Raw genomic sequence first — 25628 nt, forward strand, 5'->3', positions numbered from 1 at the left:
TGTGAAGCACTTGGGGGTTCAAAATGCTTACCACACATCTAGATAAGTTCCTTAAGGGGTCTAGTTTCCAAAATGGTGTCAGTTGTGAGGGTTTACACTGTTTAGGCACATCAGGGGCTCTCAAAATGCAACATGGCGTCCAATCTCAATTTCAGCCAATTCTGCATTGAAAAAGTCAAACGGCGCTCCTTCTCTTCCAAGCTATGTCGTGCGCCCAAACAGTGGTTTACCCCCACAAATGGGGTATCAGCGTATTCAGGAGAAATTGCACAAAAAAAAATTATGGTTCATTTTCTCTTTTTACACTTGTGAAAATAAAAAAAAAATTGGTTCTCAAGTAAAATGTTTGTAAAAATAAAGTTAAATGTTAATTTTTTCCTTCCACATTGCTTCCCTTCCTGTGAAGCACGTAAAGGGTTCATAAAATTCTTGAATGTGGTTTTGAGAACCTTGAGGTTATAACCCTTATAACTTCCTGGCAAAAAAAAAAAAAAATTGTTTCCAAAATTGTGCTGATGTAAAGTTGACATGTGGGAAATGTTATTTATTAACTATTTTGTGTGACATATCTCTCTGATTTAAGGGCATAAAAATGCAAAGTTTGAAAATTGCAAAATTTTAATTTTTTTAGCCCTATTTCCTTTTTTTCCATAAATAAACGCAAGTAATATCGAATAAATTTTACCACTAACATGAAGTACAATATGTCACGAAAATCAGCAGGATACGTTAAAGCGTTTTAGAGTTATGACCTCCTAAAGTGACAGTGGTCAGAATTGTAAAAATTGGCTCGGTCATTAAGTACCAAATTGGCTCTGTCACTAAGGGGTTGAAGAGGTTGTCTTCTGCTTATTCTTCAGGTGCTCACTGCTCCCCTGTCTACTGGCTTTTTGGTTGCTGGGTGTCAGTGTGCTCCTAAAGAGTTTCAGACAGCTTCATGAACTGCACGCTCTCCGATTCTGCTAGCAGAGGGGCTTTGTCTCTGCAGCATTGGGGGAGCACAGGGGCGTTGAAGATGGTCAGATCCAGCAAACCTGCTAGCTTCGCAGCAGCACTTGCAAGCTGTACAACAAACGGCTGCAGGTGTGCGCTCCATGCCTAGGAAACTGGCCACTACAGAGGCGGTTGTAACCGATCTAATTAGATATACCGCTGTTGTTGGGCAAAGAGAGGATTTTTAATACAAGACAAATTGCAGACTTGATTGTTTTCACCCTACCTTAATGCATGAGGTTTCCTGTCATATCTTGCAATAAAATTCAGAACACAGGAGATCTCCAATATTAGAAAAGTTTGTTTATTCTTGTCTCAGCTCCTTATGTTGCACTTCTTCATAACCTGGTGGCCATTTCTTCTCAGCTGTCATCAGAGAGTATTAATCATCTTTAAGTGATGAATGTGGTGCTGTGCTGATGATTCCCATCCACTTAATTTTTGTATAGGTACATTTCATCACTTGTTTGTATTTTTTTTTAGCTTATAAAGATGAAAAAACAATCCGCAAATTGGTACGACCAAGAGAAGAGGACGACGAAGAGGAAGATGATATTATGGATGCTGGAGCAATAGATGATCCTAATGGTAAGAAATATTATGTTCTGATTTGAGGTTTTATACAGGGAACTTTTAAAAGCTTTGTATAGCTTTGCATGGAATTGTTTTGAGGGTCATTTGCTTCCTAAATACAAGATTATGCAACCATCTAATAGTCTACGTTCAAATTTTTCTACAATTTTGCTGCTTCTGATGTCTGTCAGTCTTCTATGTATCAAAATGAGCTCCAAAACTGTCCCAAATCCATAAGGGCTCCTGGTTGTGACGACTCTCTGCTGCTCCCTCTCTTCTCAGTGTTAGAGATAGCAGCAGGGCTGGGAGAAGACTGTTGTACACAGATCTGCGGTGTGGAGAGGGTGCAAAATGTTTACTCTCCTCGAGAAACAAGATAACATAAGGAGGAAAGTTCATGAGAAGGATACAAGTGCAGGGTACAACCTATGCTGATATGAGCAGAGAAACAAACGCAGACCTCGCATGCAGCCCATATTATATATTGGATATCCATATTGGATTAATCCACACAATGCATAACCCTGGTCTGGAAACTGAAGATCACAGACTGAAACGTTTGCTAATTTTCTTTACATAAATGTAACCACTAACGTAAAAAAATGATTGTTTTTGAATATCAAGGATGGCCTTGACCTTTAATATTGTTATTGATTTGTATTAGGCTGCCCTTTCAGGATGACCATACTTATTATACAATGACTTTCTTTTCATACACTGTTTCCCTTTTATGGGTTGCAGATGATAGCGACTATAGTCCAGGAGAGGATGCTACTCGCAGTCAACAATTTGAATCCACTATGGGTGCTCTGGCAAAAGAGAGGCCACGCAGACGGCCTGGGCGCCCACGTAAGATTCCACGCTCACAAGGTACCGTGTGTCTCCCCATTACAATAGTCCATTGCTGTCTTGAAAAACGATGGGAATTCTCCCTTAGACGCTCTTACTATTGCGAATTTACTAGACCAGTCCCTCCCTCTACCGGAGAATATGCTAATAAAATGTGTAATTATGACCTGGAGGAAATGATATAACATTTCTTACAACAATCAAATTAGTTACCCATTAGAAAAACTTTCTTTATTCATATTCCACCCTGCCCTTCCAGACTTCCCTATAGATAAATGGAGAAAGAATGGTATAACGAATTGTTCGGCCTTATTTACCAGACCTAAAAAGATTCAATCATACATTTTCTATCCTTGAATCTATCGTATAACCTTCCAAAAGAGGAAACATGTCACTCTTTAGAACTAAGGAAGTAATAGGGGGAAATTCTCTCTCCCCATATCTCTTCCAAGAGTTATCCTATCTCTTCCGGAAAATCCCTTAATAAATACTATTTGGAACACTAAAAATCTGTATATACTCTTCAGTAGTGACGTAGCTATTGAAAAATCAAAACACATGGTTAAGTGAGAAGAAGATATAAATATGTTTTTCACCTGAGTCATGGAAAGAAGCAATTGAAATAACATACAAATCAAATGTAAATGCTAATATTCATGAGAATTACTTTAAAATCTTATCTCGTTGGTTCTATACACCTGTCAGATTAAAGCAGATTTTTGAGGATGGATCAGACTTATGCTGGAGGAACTGTACTCAGAAAGCTTTATTATTTGCCAAGAAGTACAAGTACAATTACATATTTACCGAAGCAAATTGAAAATTGTTTTATTATAAATATTGCTTCAATAAGAATGATCTTTTCCCCTTTTCTTACCCTTTCCCTCAACCTTTCCTAACTTTTCCTTCCACACTCTTTTCCGCTTGCATTAACCTTTTTTTTCCTCTGTGATTTTTCTTTGAATATATCTTCTTACTTACTTGTTTAATCAAACAAGTTTTACATCACTCTGTTATGTTTTATTACTCACCTTGATGTCTACAGCTATAATTCCCTTCCCATAAATTGTTAAAAATTTCCCCCAAATAAATAGAATATTGATGAAAAACAAAGCAATCCCTACTGTCGCTGCATACACATGTAGCATACTGCCTTAAAATTGGCTTTGCAAACATATTTGCAGCGTAATCCAGTATTCGCAATGTAGATGAAACCCAACAAAACTCGGATCTACAGGTTTTGTATATAATCCACATATAAATTGACATGCAGTGCGTTTTTTTTTTATACCTGCAGCATGTCAATTTTTTTCTTAGGAATCCTGTGAAGACATAAAGAATTCTGCAACAGTTCCGCAACAGTATGTGCAAGAAAACCTAAAACATTTCGCTGCGGATTTCTGGTGATAGCGCAGTGAAAATTGCAGGGAATGGTTTTCTTTGCATCTAATCTGCTGAATGTGGGTATAGCCTTAAAGTAATAGAAAATGAAATATCTTCTGAAGCTTAATTTTGAGTCCATACTTCTGTGTGTGGCCATGTAAAAGCTGAGTGCTTTTGTACAGTTTCAGGAGCAATCAGTGGGGGTCTTAGCACCCAGGCCCCCCACCAATAGACAGGATGTACATATAAAAAGAAACATATAAAAAGAAATGTAAAAATTTAACCAAACTTTTAAAGACAGTTCCTGTGGTTCAGTATATGGCACAAGCAGAAAATTAAGAGGTATAGTGCTCAGCCCCTTTGTTTTAGGCTGCCATCACACTATCAGTTTTTTACATCAGTATTTGTAAGCCAAAACCAGGAGTGGGTGATAAATGCAGAAGTGGTGCATATGTTTCTATTATACTTTTCCACTAATTGTTCCACTCCTGGTTTTGGCTTACAAATACTGAGGTAAAATACTGACCAAATACTGCTAGTGTGACGGCAGCCTTAGAATGTGCTGAAGGTCTCGGGACGTGGACCCTCACTCTCAAAAGTTTTTACATGTGAGTGTTATGTCAGAAGTTTTTAAAATTGATAGGTGCCTTTAGGTAATCTTTCCACTTAGGAAAAATGCTGCGTTTATTCCACTGAGATTTTATGTGTGCAGAAAAGTGCATTTTGGTGCATTTTTTACCCATAGTATTATTTGGGGAACCTGAAAAATTCATGTAAATCCAATTATGTGTTTAAGTGCCAAATATCAGTGTCTCTGTACTAAAACTGCTGATTCTAATTTGCACCCAAAACATATAAAAAAAAAACGTGCAAAAAGGCAATCAGAGAAGATTATATTGTTTTGGTGTGGACACCTGCAGAACATAGGAACATAAATTTAAGTTTAACAACTCCTGCTAGCTGATTTGATTACGAAGGGGTATATGTTTTATTTTTTGACATCTTAGTGGAGACAAAGCATTTTTATTTTCCTAGCTCCTGACGCGAGTACTGGTCATCCACAATTGTCTATAATGAATGAACCAGTGGAAATTAATGTCATCCTCTCTGAATTTGAAAATGAGCATCCTTCCTCTTGCTCACCCCAAGAAGAGCAAAAGCTAACTTGTCGACCACGAGGTCGGCCCCCTAAACACTTCAGGGGTCGAAAGTATCATCGCTATAGAAGCCGCAGGTGAGTGCATAATAATGAAATAGAAATATCTGTATACTTTGGCAGCAAGGGGTGATCCGGATTATATAAATAAGTGGGAGGTCCAGAAATGGCAAAGCACAGTGAGCATAGTACAGGGGAGCGAAAAACTAAAATGCAAAACCGAAAAAAGCTCCGGTCATGAAAGAGCATTGAGACTGACTACACCCAACTGGAAAATAAATAAACATTGAGAAGGATGAAGATTTGAGGAATAGATATATTTCTTAACATCTGACATCCGTTCTCCAGCTGCCGACTGAGGTATATCTAATACAGCTCTTGCCAGTTGAAACACTTGGCTTGGGAGCTATATGTTGTCAGTTTGCTGCTCGTACTAATTCGTGCTGAGGGTGGGTTGCAATTTAAATTATATCAGCAACGGCATCTCACTAGCGGAAATCCCCTTTAAAAAAGACCTTCGCCAAAATTAACAGGTTAAACTGGCTATATCATGGAAAAGTGGTTGCAGAGGTGAATAAAACATAGTTTTTGTTTTTTATTTTCTCTTATACTAGCTTGTAAAGTTTAGGTTATAATTTTATGGTAAGTCGAAGGGGCGTCACCAGATACTTTACTCATAGGCATCTGTACTTCTTCCCCTGTATGATGTTGACCAGTCATAAGCAGGCAGCAACACACAGGGGAAAAAGAAGGCATTCTCATTATGAGGCATATAATGGCAGACCGTCTGCTCTCTCCACTGGTTTCACTGGAGAGTGGTGTGAAAGTTCAAAGTGCGGGGAGAAGAGCAGAGATGATCGTGATTACATACACACTTCATTATTAAAAATATACTCTGCAGCTGCAGCTTTCATCTCACAGTGTTTTTATCTCTGATGTCAGCCCTTCTCTTCACACTGGCTGCCATGAGATGAAAAATATTCGTAATCACACTCAGCTCTGCTCCACTGGCACTTTGTTATCACACACAGCTCTGCAGTGAGAACAGACTGCCATTACATGCTTCACACAGGAGAAACCCTGGTCTAACCTACTGTGGGGGCGTGTTCTTCCTCCAATGTGTGTTGCGGCCTGCTTATGATTGGTCTACCTTATGCAGAGGAAAAAGCACACTCCCCACGAGACAAATATCTAGTAATGCCTAGTTGGACGTATAATTTATAGCCCAAACTTTACAAGCTAATATCTCCCCAAGAGAGTGGAAAAATTGAAAAATAAAAAACAATATGTTATTCAGGTCTGCAGTGACTATTTCATGATGTAGCTAATTTAACGCGTTCAAACTTATGAAAAGCACTCTTTAAGTACACATTTTAGACTGAAGAGATATAGAATTTCAGCAGCATCACGTATATATGATTGTGCTTAATTTTTTTCTTTTATATGCAGATACTATAAACCACCAAACAAACCTCTGCTCAGACCTTTCATCTGTCGGGTCTGTGGCTCTAGGTTCCTTACACAAGAAGATTATTCTTTCCATGTAAACTCGCATGATAGCAATGACCCTCAAATGTTTAAGTGCCAGCAGTGTAGCTATCAGTGCCGGAGATGGTCTTCTTTAAAGGCAAGGTTTTTTTTATATTTTATTTTAAATTGAACATGGATGTATTAAAGCCTAGTTAAGTATTAAATCATAACTGCTAACATGTCAAAGTCCACTCTCATTCCTCATTCCGTGTATAACATCTATTGCTGTATTTATTTTTGGTTTCTTATTATTTCTATATTATTAACACACCGTAGACAAGAATGGTGTGGTTTCTGAAAGTAAGCAACTATGTTTTTCTAATTTTTTTTTTACACAGGGTGATTAAAAAAGGATGTTGTGAAATTATAGCCTCGGTATTCATAACCGAGGGATCATAACACATTTATTAACATGAAAAGACACAACTATCGATCCAAATTTATCTGTACATTACAAATATTCAAAGTAGTCCAATTGTATGCAGATGCGTGTCAGCTTGTCCTCGGATATGGACTCCACTGTTTCAGTGATGCGTTGTCTCAGGTCGAGTGACCAATGTTGCGCTGGCCTCCACAATCCCCAAATCTAACATCCTGTGACTCCTTTCTGTGAGGCTACATGAAGGACTCTGAGTATACGCCCCAGCAGTCACAGGATCTGGGACAATTCATCAGGGAAACAGTGGAGTCCATAGCCGAGGTCATGCTGGCAAACATCTGGATAGAACTGAACGACCATCTACACATCTGCGACACAGGCTTTGTACATGATGTACTGGAGAAGATCCTGGTGGACCTATCTAGGCTTGCACAAGATTAATCTTCCTACAAATAGTTCATCCATCAAATCACCATATCACAAGATCAACCCAAAGGCCGTTAACATAAATAAATACTTTAGCTAAAAAGGCTTTTTCTATATCCTTATATCAGCCATGATGGAGCTGGCTTTTTTTAATAAACTGATCCACACAGCCAGTGAAAACAAAGGTGGGAGTGTACCCAGCAGGGCAGAGCTCAAGTGAAGAACCTGCTGAGCTGATTTAATAAAATGCAATAAGTCGTCTCTCTTTTTTATGGTTCATAAACCGTCCCTTTTTGCCGCTGGATAAGATACTAGAATGGAGTATAATATTGTTTATCTGAAGCTTTAAATAATTTTGTTGCGTATTTTATCTTTTCTTAGATTCCATATTAATTATTAAGTACCTTCTTTTTTTCTGTAAGGAACACATGTTCAACCACCAAGGAAACAAGCCGCACAAATGTGATCAGTGTAACTATACAAGTGTCTACAAGAAGGATGTAATACGGCACTCTGCTGTACACCAGCAAGAACGGTAAGATCTGGTGCGTAGGATAATTGTATATTTCTTATATTAACCCCTTTCCGACATGTGCCGTAATAATGCACGCATGTCGGACCCCCCATTGGTTTGGTGCGGTTTCCGGTGCTGAGCCTGCACCTTTCCGGGCACATGACAGCTGATCTATACAGCTGACATGTGCCTGCAACAGCCACGGGTAGAATCACTAACCAACCGCGGCTATTAACTAGTTAAATGCCACTGTCAATCTCTGACAGCGACATTTAACTCACGCTTACAGGAAGCGCGTCACTAATCCTGCCCATCGGTGACCCCGTCACATGATCACGGGTCACCGATGGGTCAGCATGACAACCAGAGGTCTGCAGCAGACCTCTATGGTTGTCATTGCCAGATTGCTATGGTCGGCGCTCATAGCAAGTGAACATTTCTGCTACACACAGGCAATCTGATCATCTCCTGTGTGTAGCAGAGGTGATCGAAATACTGCAGCGTCTAGTCTCCCATGGAGAATAGTGAAGCATGCAAAATGTAAAGTAAAAAAAAAAAAAAAATGTTTTTAAAAACAATGATGACAAAAGTATTCTCAGAGTGACACCTTTTTTAGCTAACCAGAAAATGTTTGCAAGCTTTCAGAGCACAGTGGCTCCTTCTTCAGGCTAGATTACAAATAGATTAATAAGAAAAAAGCACACCATTTAAATTATACTACAGTAGGACATTTGTTCATGAGGTGAGAGGTGTGATGCCTCCTAAAGACAAGCCAAGGAAATCAAATTAGGCATTTTGTTACAAATGGAGAGGTGGTGGGAATGTACTTCTTAGTTATCTGCAGTGAATTGTATTCCATGTATTGAGTCATAAATCCAGGTGTTAAATTGAGTCCTAGTGTCAAAGAATTGAACATCTTCATTAGTTTGAATTCCCAAATTTTAAAAGTTGTGCTTTTTTCTTATTAATCTATTTGTAATCTTGCCTGAAGAACGAGCCACTGTGCTCTGAAAGCCTGCAAACATTATTTTCTGGTTAGCCAATAAAGGTATCACTCTGAGAATACATAGTAACATAGTAACATAGTTAGTAAGGCCGAAAAAAGACATTTGTCCATCCAGTTCAGCCTATATTCCATCATAATAAATCCCCAGATCTACGTCCTTCTACAGAACCTAATAATTGTATGATACAATATTGTTCTGCTCCAGGAAGACATCCAGGCGTTTGTCATCATTGGGCAGAAAAGTATTCACATCGATTTTTCTGGCCAACACGGTACCACAATACAATTTGTTATTGTACATCATAAAAATATAAAAAAAAATAAAAGTGCAAATCACCCCCCTTTCGCCCATTCAAAATAAAACAATAAAAAAAAAATCAAATATACACACACTAGATGGTGGCCCGATTCTAACGCATCAGGTATTCTAGAATATGTATTTATGTATGTATATAGCAGCCACATAGTATATAGCACAGGCCACGTAGTATATAGGAGCCATGTAGTATATAGCAGACAAATACTACGTGGCCTGTGCTATATACTATATGGCTGCTATATACATACATATTGTAGAATACCTGATGCGTTAATACAGGCCACGCAATATATAACAGTGGCCACGCAGTATATAACACAGCCACGTACTATATAACACAGCCCACGCAGTATATAGCAGCCACGCAGTATATAACGCTGCCCACGCAGTATATAACAGTGGCAACGTAATATCTAGCACAGCCCACGCAGTACATAACACAGCCCACATAGTATATAACACTGCCTATGTAGTATATAGCAGTCACGTGGTATCTAATACAGCCCACGTAGTATACAGCAGTGTGAGCACCATATCCTTGTTAAAAAAATTATTAAAATAAAAAATAGTTACCGTATATACTCGAGTATAAGCCGACCCGAGTATAAGCCGACCCGAGTATAAGCCGATCCCCCCCTAATTTTGCCACAAAAAACTGGGAAAACTTATTGACTCGAGTATAAGCCAGGGGTGGAAAATGCAGCAGCTACCAGTAAATTTCAAAAATAAAAATAGATGCTCCATACCGTTCATTATGGCCCAATAGATGCTCCACACAAAGCTGTGCCATATATAATGCTCTGCACCGTTCATTATGGCCCCATAGATGACCACATAAAGCTGTGCCATATATAATGCTCTGCACCGTTCAGTATGGCCCCATAGATGCTCCACATAAAGCTGTGCCATATATAATGCTCTGCACCGTTCAGTATGGCCCCATAGATGCTCCATATAAAGCTGTGCTGGCGGGTGGAAAGCGGACAGGTAAATATGACATACTTACCTGCTCCCAGCGTCCCTGGCTCCTTCCCCCGGACAGCTGGTCTCCGGGTGCCGCAGCCTCTTCCTCGGTCAGCGGTCACCGTTACCGCTCATTAGAGAAATGAATATACGGCTCCACCCCTATGGGAGTGGAGTCCATATTCATAACTTTAATGAGCGGTACCATGTGACCGCTGAACAAGGGAAGAGCTGCGGCACCGAAGACCGTGGGACGGGCAGAGGGAGCGCCAGGAGCGCCGGGACTAGGTGAGTATGCGACACGCTCTCTCCCCCTCACCCGCCGACACCACCGCCGACCGTGACTCGAGTATAAGCCGAGAGGGGCACTTTCAGCCCAAAAATTTGGGCTGAAAATCTCGGCTTATACTCGGAGTACATACGGTATATACTCACCCCCTGGGATCCACCGAAGCTCCGGCGATACGCGCGAGGCTGCCGCCATCTTCCGTTCCCAGGATGACTTGGCGGTCTCGCGAGACCGTTAAGTCTTCTTGGTAATTTCGCAATGCATCGTCGGGAACGGAAGATGGCGGCAAGCGAGTGCTGCTCGGCGGACTACGGAGGGTGAGAATAGCAGGTTTTTTGTTTTTTTAATATTTTTAACATTACATTTTTTTACTATTGATGCCACATAGGCAGCATCAATAGTAAAAAGTTGGGGGCACACAGGGTTAATAGCAGCGGTTACGGAGTGCGTTACCCGTGGCATAATGCGGTCCGTTACTGCTGGCATTAACCCTATGTGAGCGGTGACTGAAGGGGAGTATGCAGGCGCTGGGCACTGACTGTGGGGAGTAAGGAGCGGCCATTTTCTTCCGGACTGTGCCCGTCGCTGATTGGTCGTTGCTGTTTTACTGCGACCAATCAGCGACTTGGATTTCTATGACAGACAGAGGCCGCAACCTATGAATATCGGTGACAGACAGAAGTGACCCTTAGTAGATTTGGTGTTCAGAATCACCTGATCTATCAATCTAAATAAAACAATTAACCTGATCGCTAAACTCTTAAAAATTAAAAACGCCGGAATTACATTTTTGGTAACCACCACATTGCAATAAAATGCAATAATGGGCTACCAAAAGATCATATCTACTCCAATATGGTAACAATAAAAACATCAGCTTGGCACATAAAAAATAAGTCCTCACCCAACCCCAGATCATGAAAAATAGAGATGCTACAGGTCTCGGAAAATGGCGCCCTTTTTTTTTACACAAATCTTGGAATATTTTTCATCACTTAAATAAAAAAGAACCTAGACATGTTTGGTGCTTAAGAACTCGTAATGACCTGGAGAATGATAATGGCAGGTCAGTTTTTGCATTTAGTGAACATGGTAAAATAAATAACTCTGCAATTGCACTTTTTTTTGCAATTTCACCGCACTGGGAATTTTTTTCCTGTTTTCCGGTACACGATATGTTAAAACCAATGGTGTCGTTCAAAAATACAACTTGTCCCGCAAAAAACAAGCCCTCACGTGGCCATCTTGACTGACAAAACCAAAAAAAGTTATGGCTCTGGGAAGAAGGGGAGCAAAAATCGGAAATTCAAAAACTGAAATACCCCTGGTCATTACGGGATTAAGTTAGGTCTGTATACCTGAGTGTTTAAGGAACATTTTGGTTGACATTTAACCTTGGTGACCAGCATTTGTGTGCTTCATGAGCTGTGCACTGTCTATGTGGGAGTGGACATGCTCTCTGACATGTGCAGAGTGTGGACATGCTCTCTGACATGTGCAGAGTGTGGACATGCTCTCTGACATGTGCAGAGTGTGGACATGCTCTCTGACATGTGCAGAGTGGGGAAGGAGGACCTGAGTGGTGGCCATCACCTATTGTCAGTGTTTGGATCCTATGTTACCAATTCCCCCCAGACTTTTAGAATAGAGGTTGATACCATTTATTCTAATCTTGTCCTATAATGCTAGACTCTGCAGTGCAAATACTGAAATGCGGTCTTATTGTGATTTAAAGCTACACTATTTCAGTACTTACACTATAAAGGGACACAAAAAAATAAATTAAGAAAAAACACCAAAATAATATAAAGAAAGCTGATTTATAAACTCAATTTAAACATTAGTCCTTGGCATATTCGCTCATATCTCAGGCTGAGATGATAAAATTCTACAAGCATTTTTCCCAGCAAAGTATAATATAACTACTTTCTGCATACTAGTAAGTGTCTTCTATGAGGAGTGGGAGACATGAGTGATGTGAAAAACGTAAGTTGTATACTTTCCATTAGTATTAGATCCCTCAGTAGTAAATAATTAAAGCTATCTCAGTAGTGTATGAATAGTGTTCATATACAGTATGTGATTGATTTTAATTTAGTTGCAGACAACTAGAATTACATAAGTCTTCATTCTGACTTGAGTCCTTGGTTGAATTGTTGCAAATCGTTTCTCATGACCCAATCGCGAGGTCAGTCAGTACTCTGTGGCCACCGGACGGGATCCATGGGAGCCACCTTGGACCTGCCAGCATCCACCTGGCATGACGGTATCGCTGTGGTGTGATGCATATGTGATGTCACCCTTGGTGACTAGTCTAATGAAGAACCACGGATGCTAGTAGGTAAGAGGTGGTTCTCAGGGCACCCATCCAATGGCCACAGGTCACTGGATCTGGTCCTGCAAATCAATTCACACCAACTCTAGTCCTTTGTTAGATTTCTACCAGAATGTTGTGTTGTCAATTATATCTGCATTTCGCATCTTTTCCAGATTGATTTACTGTTGTATATAACTGGAATAAAATGTATATCTTTTTATATAGATTAGTTCTACTGATATTCCTTTATAACAATACCCTTTTTTTCCACTTTTTTTTCAGAAAAAAGAAATGTTTAATGGTAAGAAATGAAATATTTTACAATATTGGTTTTGCCTTGCCTTAACCATTCATGTTTTTAGGCAGGTTTTTTATGTGGCAATTCCAAAGGGTTACTTTCTAGCAGGCACATGGGTATAAGGAGTCCCTGTCTGATTTAGGCCAGAATCCAATGGCCAGTGTAATAATTGGGCCAGTTAAGTCCGCAAACTGTGGATGGTTGGGTCCTTGTGTAGCTTTGGGGGTTGGTCTGCATCCAGACGAGTGTTGCAGCTGTCTACCATTATGTCCACTATTCCCAAATATAAAATGGAAAAGAATACTGCTTGATGTGATTTTTACCCCGCACGGATGTGAGGGTCTTATAGAGGATCACTGATGTGCATTAGTGTATGGGCCTGGAGGAGGTGATGGGCCAACAGGAGGAAAAGAGAGTGGCGTAAGCTGTCTCCATCATCCAGTATTGACAAGGTGATCCATTCTGGGAAATCTTCCCCAATCTTTATCATAGAGGTGTTATTTTTTATTGTATTCCTGCTGTATAATAAATGAAACTTGAGATACGCAAAAGGCCTCATTCTTATGATAAAAAACCTATTTAGACTCCGTCATCCTTCCTTTTTTCCCCCAAACAGTGGCCCAGTGACTGTGTGATCTGAGGGGAGAGAATATTTAGTTAGCCATTTATTTACATGACTCAGAATAATGGGTTGTACAAGGTAAAGGCTACTTTCACACTAGCGTTAACTGCAGTCCGTCACAATGCGTCGTTTTGCAGAAAAAAACGCATCCTGCAAAAGTGCTTGCAGGATGCGTTTTTTCCCCATAGACTTGTATTGACGACACATTGCGACGGATTGCCACACGTCGCATCCGTCGTGCGACGGATGCGTCGTGCTTTGGCGGACCGTCGGGAGCAAAAAACGCTACATGTAACGTTTTTTGCTCCTGACGGACTGCTTTTTCCGACCGCGCATGCGCGGCCGGAACTCCGCCCCCACCTCCCCGCACCTCACAATGGGGCAGCGGATGCGCCGGAGAAATGCATCCGCTGCCTCCGTTGTGCAGTGCGTTAAACGCTAGCGTCGGAATCTCTGCCCGACGCAATGCGACGGGGAGATTCCGACGCTAGTGTGAAAGTAGCCAAAGCCGTCTCAAATAGATTCTCCATCAGAGCTACTGCTTTAATGAGGGTTACCTGCAGTCATAGATGAGTTTCCAGGTTGCGGGTGAACTGTCTTCCTTTTGGATTATACCTCTGGTCTGCTTTGTCCCTACAGATCGCAAAAAACATCAGCTACCCCTGCCCTGTGTGTAATCGTGTATACACCATGCAGAAACGTTTGACGCAGCACATGAAGACACACAGCACTGAGAAGCCACATATGTGTGACAAGGTACATTATTACCCATAACTGTTGTCATTTTATATAGCCGTATTTTTCAGACCATAAGCAGGGCCGTATTTAGAGTTTCTGCCGCCCTAGGCACTTTTAGTGCTGCCTGCCCCTTTGGTAAGTATGACACTATCGGCAGTGACTTTGCCATAAATCGCTGATGTGAAAGTAGCCGTTTGCAGCAGATTCGGGAGTGTTTCCGCATCTGCCGTGTAACGGATCACTTACGGCAACACTGCGTTCAGCCTTATTCATTCCCTATTGGACTTGCGGACATGTGCGACACTTGCAGTTTTGCTGCGATCCGGCAAATGCGGTACTTGCAGCAATGGAAAAAAACACTGCTAGCAGTGTTTTTTGTATCACCGCAAGTGCAAAACCACAAGTGCCGCACATGTCCGCAAGTAGCCATCACTATCTGTCCCTGCATCTTGCTAGCTCATCCCTAACCATCCCTCTCTGACCTAAAACTACACTTTAAAGGGAAGGTGCCATCAAAAAATTTTTTTTTCAGAAATTGTAAAAATGTAAAGAATTAGTGATTACATTTTCTTAAAAAATATTATCATTTGTTTATAATTTAGTAAAATATGAAAAATAATTTGAAAAGTTTTGGAATTTCCACTTTTAAACACTAGGGGGAGCAGCTGCTGAAATTTCAGAAAAACCTAGTGTACAACTAGCTCACATTACTGCACTGCAGTAATTATGGGCGGAGTCTGCTGACGTGTGTGATGTCTCCTCTCCTCCCCTTCTGGGTGTTTGCTAAGGGATTAGAGAGGATGATATTCAGGAACCCAGTGAGCAGCCATTTTGTTGGTGACTGCAGAGTATGGCTGCCGTCACACTATCAGTATTTGGTCAGTATTTTACCTCAGTATTTGTAAGCCAAAACCAGGAGTGGAACAATTAGAGGAAAAGTATAATAGAAACATATGCACCACTTCTGCATTTATCACCCACTCCTGGTTTTGGCTACAAATACTGAGGTAAAATACAAACCAAATAATGATAGTGTGAAGGCAGCCTTATACTGACAAGTAGACAGTCACCAAGGATGGCAGGCAGCAAGGATTCTGGGAGATATGTGGTGGAGGGAGCAGGGTGACAGCAGCACAGAGTATTTCAGGAGAGCAGTGTGCTGGTCTATGGGGGCCCCCTGTTTGGTGTGCGGAGCAGCTAGGGATTGTACATAAAGCGCTGTCTTTTATACACATGGATGGACCGTCTGCTCCACAGAAATCCAGGAAACATTTCTGCGGATTGATGGCCTGGTCTGATCCAGACTTTGCATGCAGACCCCATTCCCCTCCTCAGATCCTGTCTTCTCCATCCTGTCCTGGCGATGTGTGAAAGCGAGGTGACAGGCGAAGTACGGGGTGATGCTGGGAAGGAAATGTAGCCATATAGTAACGATAAAAATGAGACCCCTCTCTTCAGCTACCTCACCAGCCTTCCCCTGACTGCACCTAACTGGAGGTCACGCTGTCCCCTCTATTACCCCAGACCCGCGTGCAGGTGCTCAGCCAGAACCACCATAGAATGGGTCCGCTTTCTGAAGGTAATACTGCCATAGTGTTCTCACATAATACCGCCATATAGATCACACACAATACTATCAAATAGATCACACAATACTGTCATACAGTTCTCACATAATACCACAATATAGATCACACATAATACCGCCAGTGTTCTCACATACCACCATATAGATCACACATAATACCGCCAGTGTTCTCACATACCACCATATGCTTCTCACATAATACCGCCATACAGATCACCCATAATGCCGCCACATAGATCTCACATGTATTGTAAATAAAGACTCGGCCAGAATAAAGTCCTTTATTAATCTTTTTTATACCATACCGAACGCATAATCCTCGACTCCCTCATCTCCCACAACAAAAATAATAAACCACAATGGGGAAAGACACGCAGGGGGGAGAGGAGTGCATAGGAGAGGATTAGATACTGACTGCTGAGCCGTGTATCTAATCCTGTCCTGTGTGATACTGTGCTGCGCCGTGTATCTAATCCTATCTTGTGTGATACTGGTACACAGGACAGGATTAGCTACGCAGGACTAGATTAGCTACACAGGACAGAGGTAGCAGTGGTAGATGGTATATAGAGGCAGGCAGCAGTGGTAGATGGTATATAGAGGCAGGCAGCAGTGGTATATAGGGGCAGGTAGCAGTGGTATATAGGGGTAGGTAGCAGTGGTATATAAGGGCTGGTAGCAGTGGTATATAGGGACAGGTAGCAGTGGTATATAGGAGCAGGTAGCAGTGGTATATATGAGCAGGTAGCAGTGGTATATAAGGGCTGGTAGCAGTGGTATATAGGGGCAGGTAGCAGTGGTATATAGGGACAGGTAGCAGTGGTATATAAGGGCTGGTAGCAGTGGTATATAGGAGCAGGTAGCAGTGGTATATAGGGGCAGGTAGAAGTGGTATATAGAAGCAGGTAGCAGTGGTATATAGGGGCAGGTAGCAGTGGTATATAGGAGCAGGTAGCAGTGGTATATAGGAGCAGGTAGCAGTGGTATATAGGGGCAGGTAGAAGTGGTATATAGAAGCAGGTAGTGGTATATAGGGGCAGGTAGCAGTGGTATATAGGGGCAGGTAGAAGTGGTATATAGAAGCAGGTAGCAGTGGTATATAGGGGCAGGTAGCAGTGGTATATAGGAGCAGGTAGCAGTGGTATATAGGAGCAGGTAGCAGTGGTATATAGGGGCAGGTAGAAGTGGTATATAGGGGCTGGTAGCAGTGGTATATAAGGGCTGGTAGCAGTGGTATATAGGGGCTGGTAGCAGTGGTATATAGGGGCAGGTAGCAGTGGTATATAGGGGCTGGTAGCAGTGGTATATAGGGGCTAGTAGCAGTGGTATATAGGGGCAGGTAGTAGTGGTATATAGGAGCAGGTAGCAGTGGTATATAGGGGCAGGTAGAAGTGGTATATAGGAGTAGGTAGCAGTGGTATATAGGAGCAGGTAGCAGTGGTATATAGGAGCAGGTAGCAGTGGTATATAGGAGCAGGTAGCAGTGGTATATAGGGGCAGGTAGAAGTGGTATATAGGAGCAGGTAGCAGTGGTATATAGGAGCAGGTAGCAGTGGTATATAGGGGCAGGTAGCAGTGGTATATAGGGGCAGGTAGCAGTGGTATATAGGGGCAGGTAGAAGTGGTATATAGGAGCAGGTAGCAGTGGTATATAGGAGCAGGTAGCAGTGGTATATAGGAGCAGGTAGAAGTGGTATATAGAAGCAGGTAGCAGTGGTATATAGGGGCAGGTAGCAGTGGTATATAGGGGCTGGTAGCAGTGGTATATAGGGGCTAGTGGCAGTGGTATATAAGGGCTGGTAGCAGTGGTATATAGGGGCAGGTAGCAGTGGTATATAGGGGCAGGTAGCAGTGGTATATAGGGGCAGGTAGCAGTGGTATATAGGGGCTAGTAGCAGTGGTATATAGGAGCAGGTAGCAGTGGTAGATGCATAAGAAAATAAAAACTCTGTACTTACCTTCTGTCCTCTTCCAGGAAGTGCTGAGTCATGTTCAGGGCAGAGCAGTGTGACGATCTCCCTGCTGTGCTCTGAACAGGTCGGCAGTGAGCAGTGATTGCAGCCTGTGCTGTAATACTAAGTACAGGCTGCAATCACAGCTCCTGGCTGCAAATACTCACCCCGGACCTCGCTCCCAGCAGCAGCTTCTCCCTGGCAGCTCCTGCTATGATCGCACACACTGAGCTGTGTGTGCGATGACAGAGGAAAATAAAAAACAAAATGGCCGCGATCTCCTCTCACAGCTGTGACGTAGCAGCCCAGGGGGCGTGCCCAAGTCACAGCTGAGAGGCAGGAGGAGCGGTCGGAGCCCGACTGTTGGCTCCTATGCCCATGGCTGCCGTAAGTGAGGTGTGCAAGTGTCGTGCCCAGACACTTACACCCACACTAATGAAAATGGCGGCCTCCAGTGGCAAAAGTAAAAATGAATAAATAAAAAAGTATTAAAGTAGTACATTTACTTTTGTATTAAAAATAATTGATTATATAATCAATAATTATTAATACAAAAACTAAAATCACGGCACCCTCCCTTTAAAGCTTTAGGAAAACAATTTATTAACTGCCATGTTCCTATGATAATAAGAGCTCCAGGCTACGGCATATACTGGGACGGGCAGTCTCCGGTCTCCATTCTCTCGCTGTGCACACCCTTAGTCCCTGCCTCACTGCCTGTGCACAGACATCCCTCCACTGGACCCGGTAATCACCGCTCGCAGTAGCATACCGGCAGAGGTGTATCTAGGGTTTCAGGCACCCAGGGCAAGAATCCATTTTGGCGCCCTCCCCCCCAGGACACATGCGATTTGCACACTTAGTCATGTACTGACAAGCTCCTCTCCCTAATGCTCTCAATGTTCAGTGAAAAACAGAGAAGCAGAAGAGAAGCTCGTTGTTACAGGACCACAAGTATGAAAATCACATATGAGTGAAGTGTCCATGTGACGACTACTGCAACCTGCAGAGCTGAATCCTGACATCGCAGCTTCTGAATTCTCACAACGCATGTACTGCACACTTTTAGGATTCTCCCATGCCTGTGGACAGTTATGTCAGCATGCATGCGATTTGTATACTTCTGACCACATTTTGACTAGACATGCCCGGCCTCGCTCAGTTCATTTTCATTGACGGAGGCCCCATATGTCTAGTCAGCATGTGACCGTATTAATGTAAATCGCCAGCACAAGAGAATCCTGACAGCGTGCAGGGCGCACTGTGAGAAGTCAGAAGTCAGCAGTCACAAAGAATGACTGCAGACTCATCACAAACCTGGACATCCCCTTTAATGCTCCTAATATAAATAAAAACATGAGAATTAGTTAGTATCACAAATAACATTTATATCCCGGTACCTTATAGATGACGTCGTCTCTGGAGCCATTCCTCTTTTCTTCATCTTGTCCAGACCCCATGATGAGTTTTCTCATCCACAGCTCATCTCTGCAGACTTCCATCTTCTCCGCTCTTTTGCAGAAAATCTCCACATGACGCCCTTAAAGATACAAGTGTCATTATAATGGTCCTGAATACAAAATTGCCCCTCACTGTATTGTTTGCATAAAATATGACCCCCACACTGTCGCTCTTATGGTACATGCTCTTCACACTGACCTCTCCTTTCCATACCGACCCCCCTCTTCACATTGTCCTCTCACACTGTGTCCCCCCATATAGCTCAGTATTTATACTGTACTCTCTCATCACACTCCCCCTCCTTGGTATACTGTCCCCTCCTGGCTGTGCCCTTACACTGTCCCTCCATGCTACACCCCCCACTACTCAGTTTCTATTCTGTGCCCACTGACTTTTCTGCCCCCATACTGTCTCCTCACACTATTCCCCTCCCTCCTCATACTGTCTCCTCTCACATCCCCCCTGTTCACCATCCTGTCTCCTCATATATTTACCCCCTCACTTTCTATACTGCCTGCTCACCTGACTCCTCATACTTTTTCTGCACACATCCCATCACCCTTACTCCCCGTACTCTGTCCACATCCATTTTTCACATCACTACTCATTACTGTGTCCAAGTTCCCTCATTCGCTCCCCATACTGACTGCACCCATCCCCCCATATTGTTTCCTCACATATGCCCCCCATCCCCCATACTGTTTCCTCATACATGCCCCCCATTCCACAGTACTGTTTCCTCATACATGTCCCCCATCCTCCCATCTTGTATGCATGGCTCGGCTCCCCCATCCTCCCATCTTGTATGCATGTCTCGGCTCCCCCATCTTCCCATCTTGTATGCATGGCTCGGCTCCCACATACTCCCATCTTGTATGCATGGCTCGGCTCCCCCATACTCCCATCTTTTATGCATGGCTCGGCTCCCCCATCCTCCCATCCTGTATGCATGGCTCGGCTCACCCATCCTCCCACCCTGTATGCATGGTTCCCCCATCTTGTATGCATGGCTCCCCCATCCTCCCACCCTGTATGCATGGTTCCCCCATCCTGTATGCATGGCTCCCCCATCCTCCAACCCTGTATGCACGGCTCCCTCATCCTCCCACCCTGTATGCATGGCTCCCCCATCCTTCCACCCTGTATGCATGGCTCTCCCATCCGATGCTCCCACCCTGTATGCACGGCTCCCTCATCCTCCCACCCTGTATGCACGGCTCCCTCATCCTCCCACCCTGTATGCATGGCTCTCCCTTCCTCCCACCCTGTATGCATGGCTCCCCCATCCTCCCACCCTTTATGCATGGCTCTCCCATCCTCCCACCCTGTATGTATGGTTCCCCCATCCTGTGTGCATGGCTCTCCCATCCTCCCACCCTGTATGCATGGCTTCCACATCCTCCCACCCTGTAAACATGACTCCTCCATCATCCTCCCCTGTCCTCATCCGTCTTCCTCCATCCTCCCCCCGTCCTCCTCTATCCTCCCCTGTCATACTCACCTTTCTCTCACCGTGCGGTGCTGAACTTCCCGGCATCTCTGTCCCCGCAGCGTCTTCCTTCCTGTATGAGCGGTCACGTGGTACCGCTCATTAAGGTGATGAATATGCGTCCATATTCATCACCTTAATGAGCGGTACCACGTGACAGCTGAGTACAGGACGAGCTGTCGGTACTGAGACTGAGTTGCAGCAGGCACCGCTGGAGGAGGGTGAATATGAAGTCTTCAGGGAGGGGGCGGGAGGGGGGGGCGGGTGCTTCACCCCGGACTTTATAAAAAAAAGAAAAAAAAAACAACCTTGCTCAAGTGCATCCCCCGCATCCTGCCGCCCTAGGCACGTGCCCTCAAGTGCCTAGTGGCAAATACGGCCCTGACCATAAGGGTGCACTTTACTATAAGACGCAACCAAGGTTTTGGTCAGCAGAAAATAGGAAAAACATGTTCTACTAATTAAAATATTCCGGTTTGTGTAAAGAAATGTACGGTTCAATATCATTAATTTTAATGCAGAAACCTAAACTAGGGAGATAATAGATCTATTGTTAGTGTTTCATTGCAGCATTTGTAGTGTACACATATAGCTTTACAGCACGCACCTTATGTACACTCTTTGCAGCACACACAAATACACATGCACACTCCGCTTTTAACAAAACACACAGGTCAGCTACAAGTCTCTTTTATGTGCACGTACATTCATGCTGCACACATACGTTTGCTACACACAGGCAGCTTTGCTACACTAATGCAGTTCTGAGACCCTCACGCAGTTCTCACACACCCATGCAGTTCTGATACACAGACGCAGCTCTGCTACCTTAGCACACAGACAGCTCAGCTACATTAGCGCACGTACAGCTCTGCTACATTAGCGCACGTACAGCTCTGCTACATTAGCACACTGATAGCTCAGCTACATTAGCGCACAGGCAGCTCAACTACATTAGCACACGTACAGCTCGGCTACATTAGCACACGGATAGCTTTGCTACATTAGCACACTGACAGCTCTGCTACATTAGCACAAGTACAGCTCACCTACATTAGCACATGTACAGCTTGGCTACATTAGCACACAGACAGCTCAGCTACATTAGCGCACGTACAGCTCTGCTACATTAGCGCACGTACAGCTCTGCTACATTAGCACACTGATAGCTCAGCTACATTAGCGCACAGGCAGCTCAACTACATTAGCACACGTACAGCTCGGCTACATTAGCACACGGATAGCTTTGCTACATTAGCACACTGACAGCTCTGCTACATTAGCACAAGTACAGCTCACCTACATTAGCACATGTACAGCTTGGCTACATTAGCACACTGACAGCTCTGCTACATTAGAACACACAGCACTGCTACAATAGAACACACACAGCACTGCTACATTAGCACACACACAGCACTGCTACATCAGCATAGAAACACAGCTCAGCTACATCATGAAACACACACACACACACACCTCTGCTGCTGTGTATACACTATCAGATTTTGAATTTTCATCAAGCGATTTGACAGATCCCATGAAATGAAAGGTCCCTCAGCTAGCCAGGATTTGCCTCTGGATTATAACACTCACAATTTTTATCAAGATATTTTTTTCTTGCTAAAAATTGCTTCTTACGTATAGTCAAAAAAATATGATTTATATATACATTTTGTTTTACAATTGCTCTGGTGACATTGGTCTTCTTGCAGTGCGGTAAAGCCTTTAAAAAGCGGTATACATTTAAGAATCATCTTCTGACTCACCTAAACTGCGTGGAAGAAAACAGGTAATTATGTGATTGTAACCTCTCCACAAGTGATTTATTTAAATGACTTCATGTTTTTTAATATAGTTATTTATAGCTGTATAAATATCTCTATCCATCTTTATTCTATGGTAATACCCCAGTACTCATACACAATATGCAATCTATTCTGTTACTATAATACCGCCTTTATTATCGCAGCTACACACAAAAGGCTCACTCTGTGGTTTTCTGAATGTGCCGTACAGCAGACAGCGGAGCATAAACAACAGCTGGAGATACCGGATGTCTAAGCACACTTGGTCTTATGAGCAGCTTAATATATCCACACCAACTCATATTCAGTGCAAATCCTAAATCGTACAATTACACATTAGTCCTAAAAATAAAAATGTTGAATAGAAGGTTTAATGCTTTCTTTTCAACATTTAGAGTTCCTTTTGTTTACCAAGAAGTCAGAAAAATGTGTATTGTGATTGTGCAAAAATATTTATTTGCATCATACAAAAACAGTTTCCCTGGAAATCACTTGTCTTTTGGATCTTTAAAGGTTGCATGAGCCCCTATCCACTTTAGGATGAAGGTGTGGAGACACGGGAGTCAGCGGGTGCTCTAGTCCGCTAGCCAAAACCGCATGGACCAGGGCTCATCCCCCTGAACTTCCGCTCTCCTTTTACCGTGGGCATAATACTACTTTACTTGGGTAAAACAGTGTGGCAATACCTTATTGAACCACAAAACAGGCAAATAACACATAGAACAGTCCCAGCAAAATACCCAAGATGGTGCAAAATGAGTCTCACCCTTCCGCTGACTCGCCGGGATAAGAGCAGCTGCGACTTCAGAGTTTACAGGGCCGACTACTCTCACTTGTGGCATGCACAGATATGAGGTAATGACAAGCTTAGGAAGTTGGCAGTCCATTGAGGTACAAGACCAGGTGACCGGAGGGTCACATCCTGGCTTCTCCGAACATCTCCCTGGAGTCAAGTGATCAGTGCGTACCAATCCTGGCTTTCCCAAACTTATCCGTGGGTCTTAGGTGACCGGTGGGTCCAAATCCTGACTACCCCAAACTTATCTATGGGTTCAGTGATGGTCAATGTTGAAGATCTGTACTCTTTCAGCTGGGGCCATGGTCCTCTAAGCTGGCATCCTATAGAGTCTCAAATCTGTGTCTATTGTGATGGAGCCATGATCTGACAGCTATCCTGTAGAGTGTTCCTGGCTATGGTTTTGTAAAGAGTCTATGGTTCATTGGATCTTTATAGATGTCTTTCATGTCTGGATCTATATTGTTACACAGGCATATCCCCTTTTTATAATGCACAATTGTTCTTCAAGGCATTATTCACAGGTCAAGGTGAAGGGGTGATGAGATTAACTCGCACTGATTATTTAGTTTATCCTTCAATGTTTGCAAGTCAACAAATTGCATGGCCTGGTATTATGTGTAATCAACATATCAGCAAATATCATTGTTCACTGCATACCTGTTTTGCAAAGATAACAGTACAATAAACTGTAGGAGCTGATCCAAGATTCAACCTACAAGAAGAGTCAACAAAAAGATAAGTCTATACCTCCTGGTTTACAGAAAATGGACATCTGGATAATTTAGATTAAATGCTGTGTCGTCATCGAAGGCTTGAACGTATACATATCTAAAATGTATGTCAATCTTAAAGGGTTATTCTGGCAGGAGGAAGTTATTATCTATCCAGAGTATACGTGATAGCCATGAGAAAGGTCAAGTGTTTTACTTCTGAGATTCCCAACAGTTACCATGATGCTCAACTTCCATTATCACCTATGCTCTGGACACTAATGGACAACCCCTTGTTAATGGGCTCAGGGAGGTCCCTCCTAGGCAGTGTTATTTAATCAAATTCATTCGCCACGTGCCTTCTCTACGATTCACAATTTTGTCAGAGTAGAAAAATCGGATTTAGCACCACACCCCAGTACATCGTTGTTTTACCATTGGTGAAAGAAGGCAGCTTTATATACAGTGAGAGTTCAGGGAGAAGTCCTACTGTCAGCTCAGGCCAATATAAGATAAAATGTGTACCCCGTACATTCATAGGGATTGTACACGTGTATAGGATTATTTGTAGAAAATTTCCACAGCAAATCCATGGAAAGTCGAATGGAGACCACTGTTTGGCACCCTATGGGGAACGAAGTGGCACCCCCTCTCAACTTTGGCTCACCCTTGCTGACCCAGTTAAACCCTGCAAAGGAATACCACCACTGTGAACCCAAAACACCAAACACACATATAGACATCTATAAGAGCAAAATAATGATGAGTATCTTAGTCTACAGTGCACATATATCTCATCAGGTGAGTGAGGTTCTAGATGCTACACACATCACCAGAGGGGGTACTTTGATATATAGACCGAATGGATCACAGATATATCATAGCAAAACAATTATATGTTAGAGTGGGCACCATCAAATGTATCATTACGGGATCACCTTTTGCATATAACCATAGAACATCAAAAAGAGAAACAAGTATGCAAAAAAATGGGATCACCAGTACACTATTAATGAGCAAAATATACAATTTTTATTTATTGAGAACAACACACAACGCAACATTAAAAACACTTAAAAATCCTCCACCACATGAGTAGAGGTGGCGGGTCCACAATACAGCTCTATACAAACATTTATATTGCACAAGAATCCACTGACAGACCACACAAGGTAGGTATTGTACATAGACCTTAATAACAATAATTTCTACAAGAGAAAGTACATCAATAATGCACAGTCAGAGTACAAAAGAAGTATAAGCCACATAGGTGTAGGTAAATCCCCTTAGTGAGAGGTCAGGTTGTACAACCCTAATAGGCACTAAAATACAAAGCACACATGACAATAAACAATGTACAGAGGGTACCAAGAAGGTGTGCAAATGGCAGGCTAATGTTAAGCTACTGCCCCAATAGCGCAGGTGTAGTACCGCTCTAGCACCAAAGCTGCCCCCACCTGTAACAT

General features: G+C 42.8%; 1 protein-coding gene across 2 annotated transcripts in view; it reads left to right on the plus strand.

Moving 5' to 3' along the window:
• Positions 1–25628, plus strand: part of ZNF335 (zinc finger protein 335) — a 169244-nt gene that overhangs the window by 109151 nt on the left and 34465 nt on the right. For both annotated transcript variants that reach the window (XM_069752200.1, XM_069752201.1), the window contains exons 6-13: positions 1477–1581; positions 2308–2436; positions 4834–5032; positions 6404–6581; positions 7712–7824; positions 12980–12998; positions 14257–14373; positions 22561–22637. In XM_069752200.1, coding sequence (XP_069608301.1) covers positions 1477–1581; positions 2308–2436; positions 4834–5032; positions 6404–6581; positions 7712–7824; positions 12980–12998; positions 14257–14373; positions 22561–22637 — 937 coding nt within the window. The remainder of the gene's footprint in view (positions 1–1476; positions 1582–2307; positions 2437–4833; positions 5033–6403; positions 6582–7711; positions 7825–12979; positions 12999–14256; positions 14374–22560; positions 22638–25628) is intronic.

Source organism: Ranitomeya imitator, chromosome 2 (genome assembly GCF_032444005.1).
Source record: "Ranitomeya imitator isolate aRanImi1 chromosome 2, aRanImi1.pri, whole genome shotgun sequence".
NCBI lineage: Eukaryota > Metazoa > Chordata > Amphibia > Anura > Dendrobatidae > Ranitomeya > Ranitomeya imitator.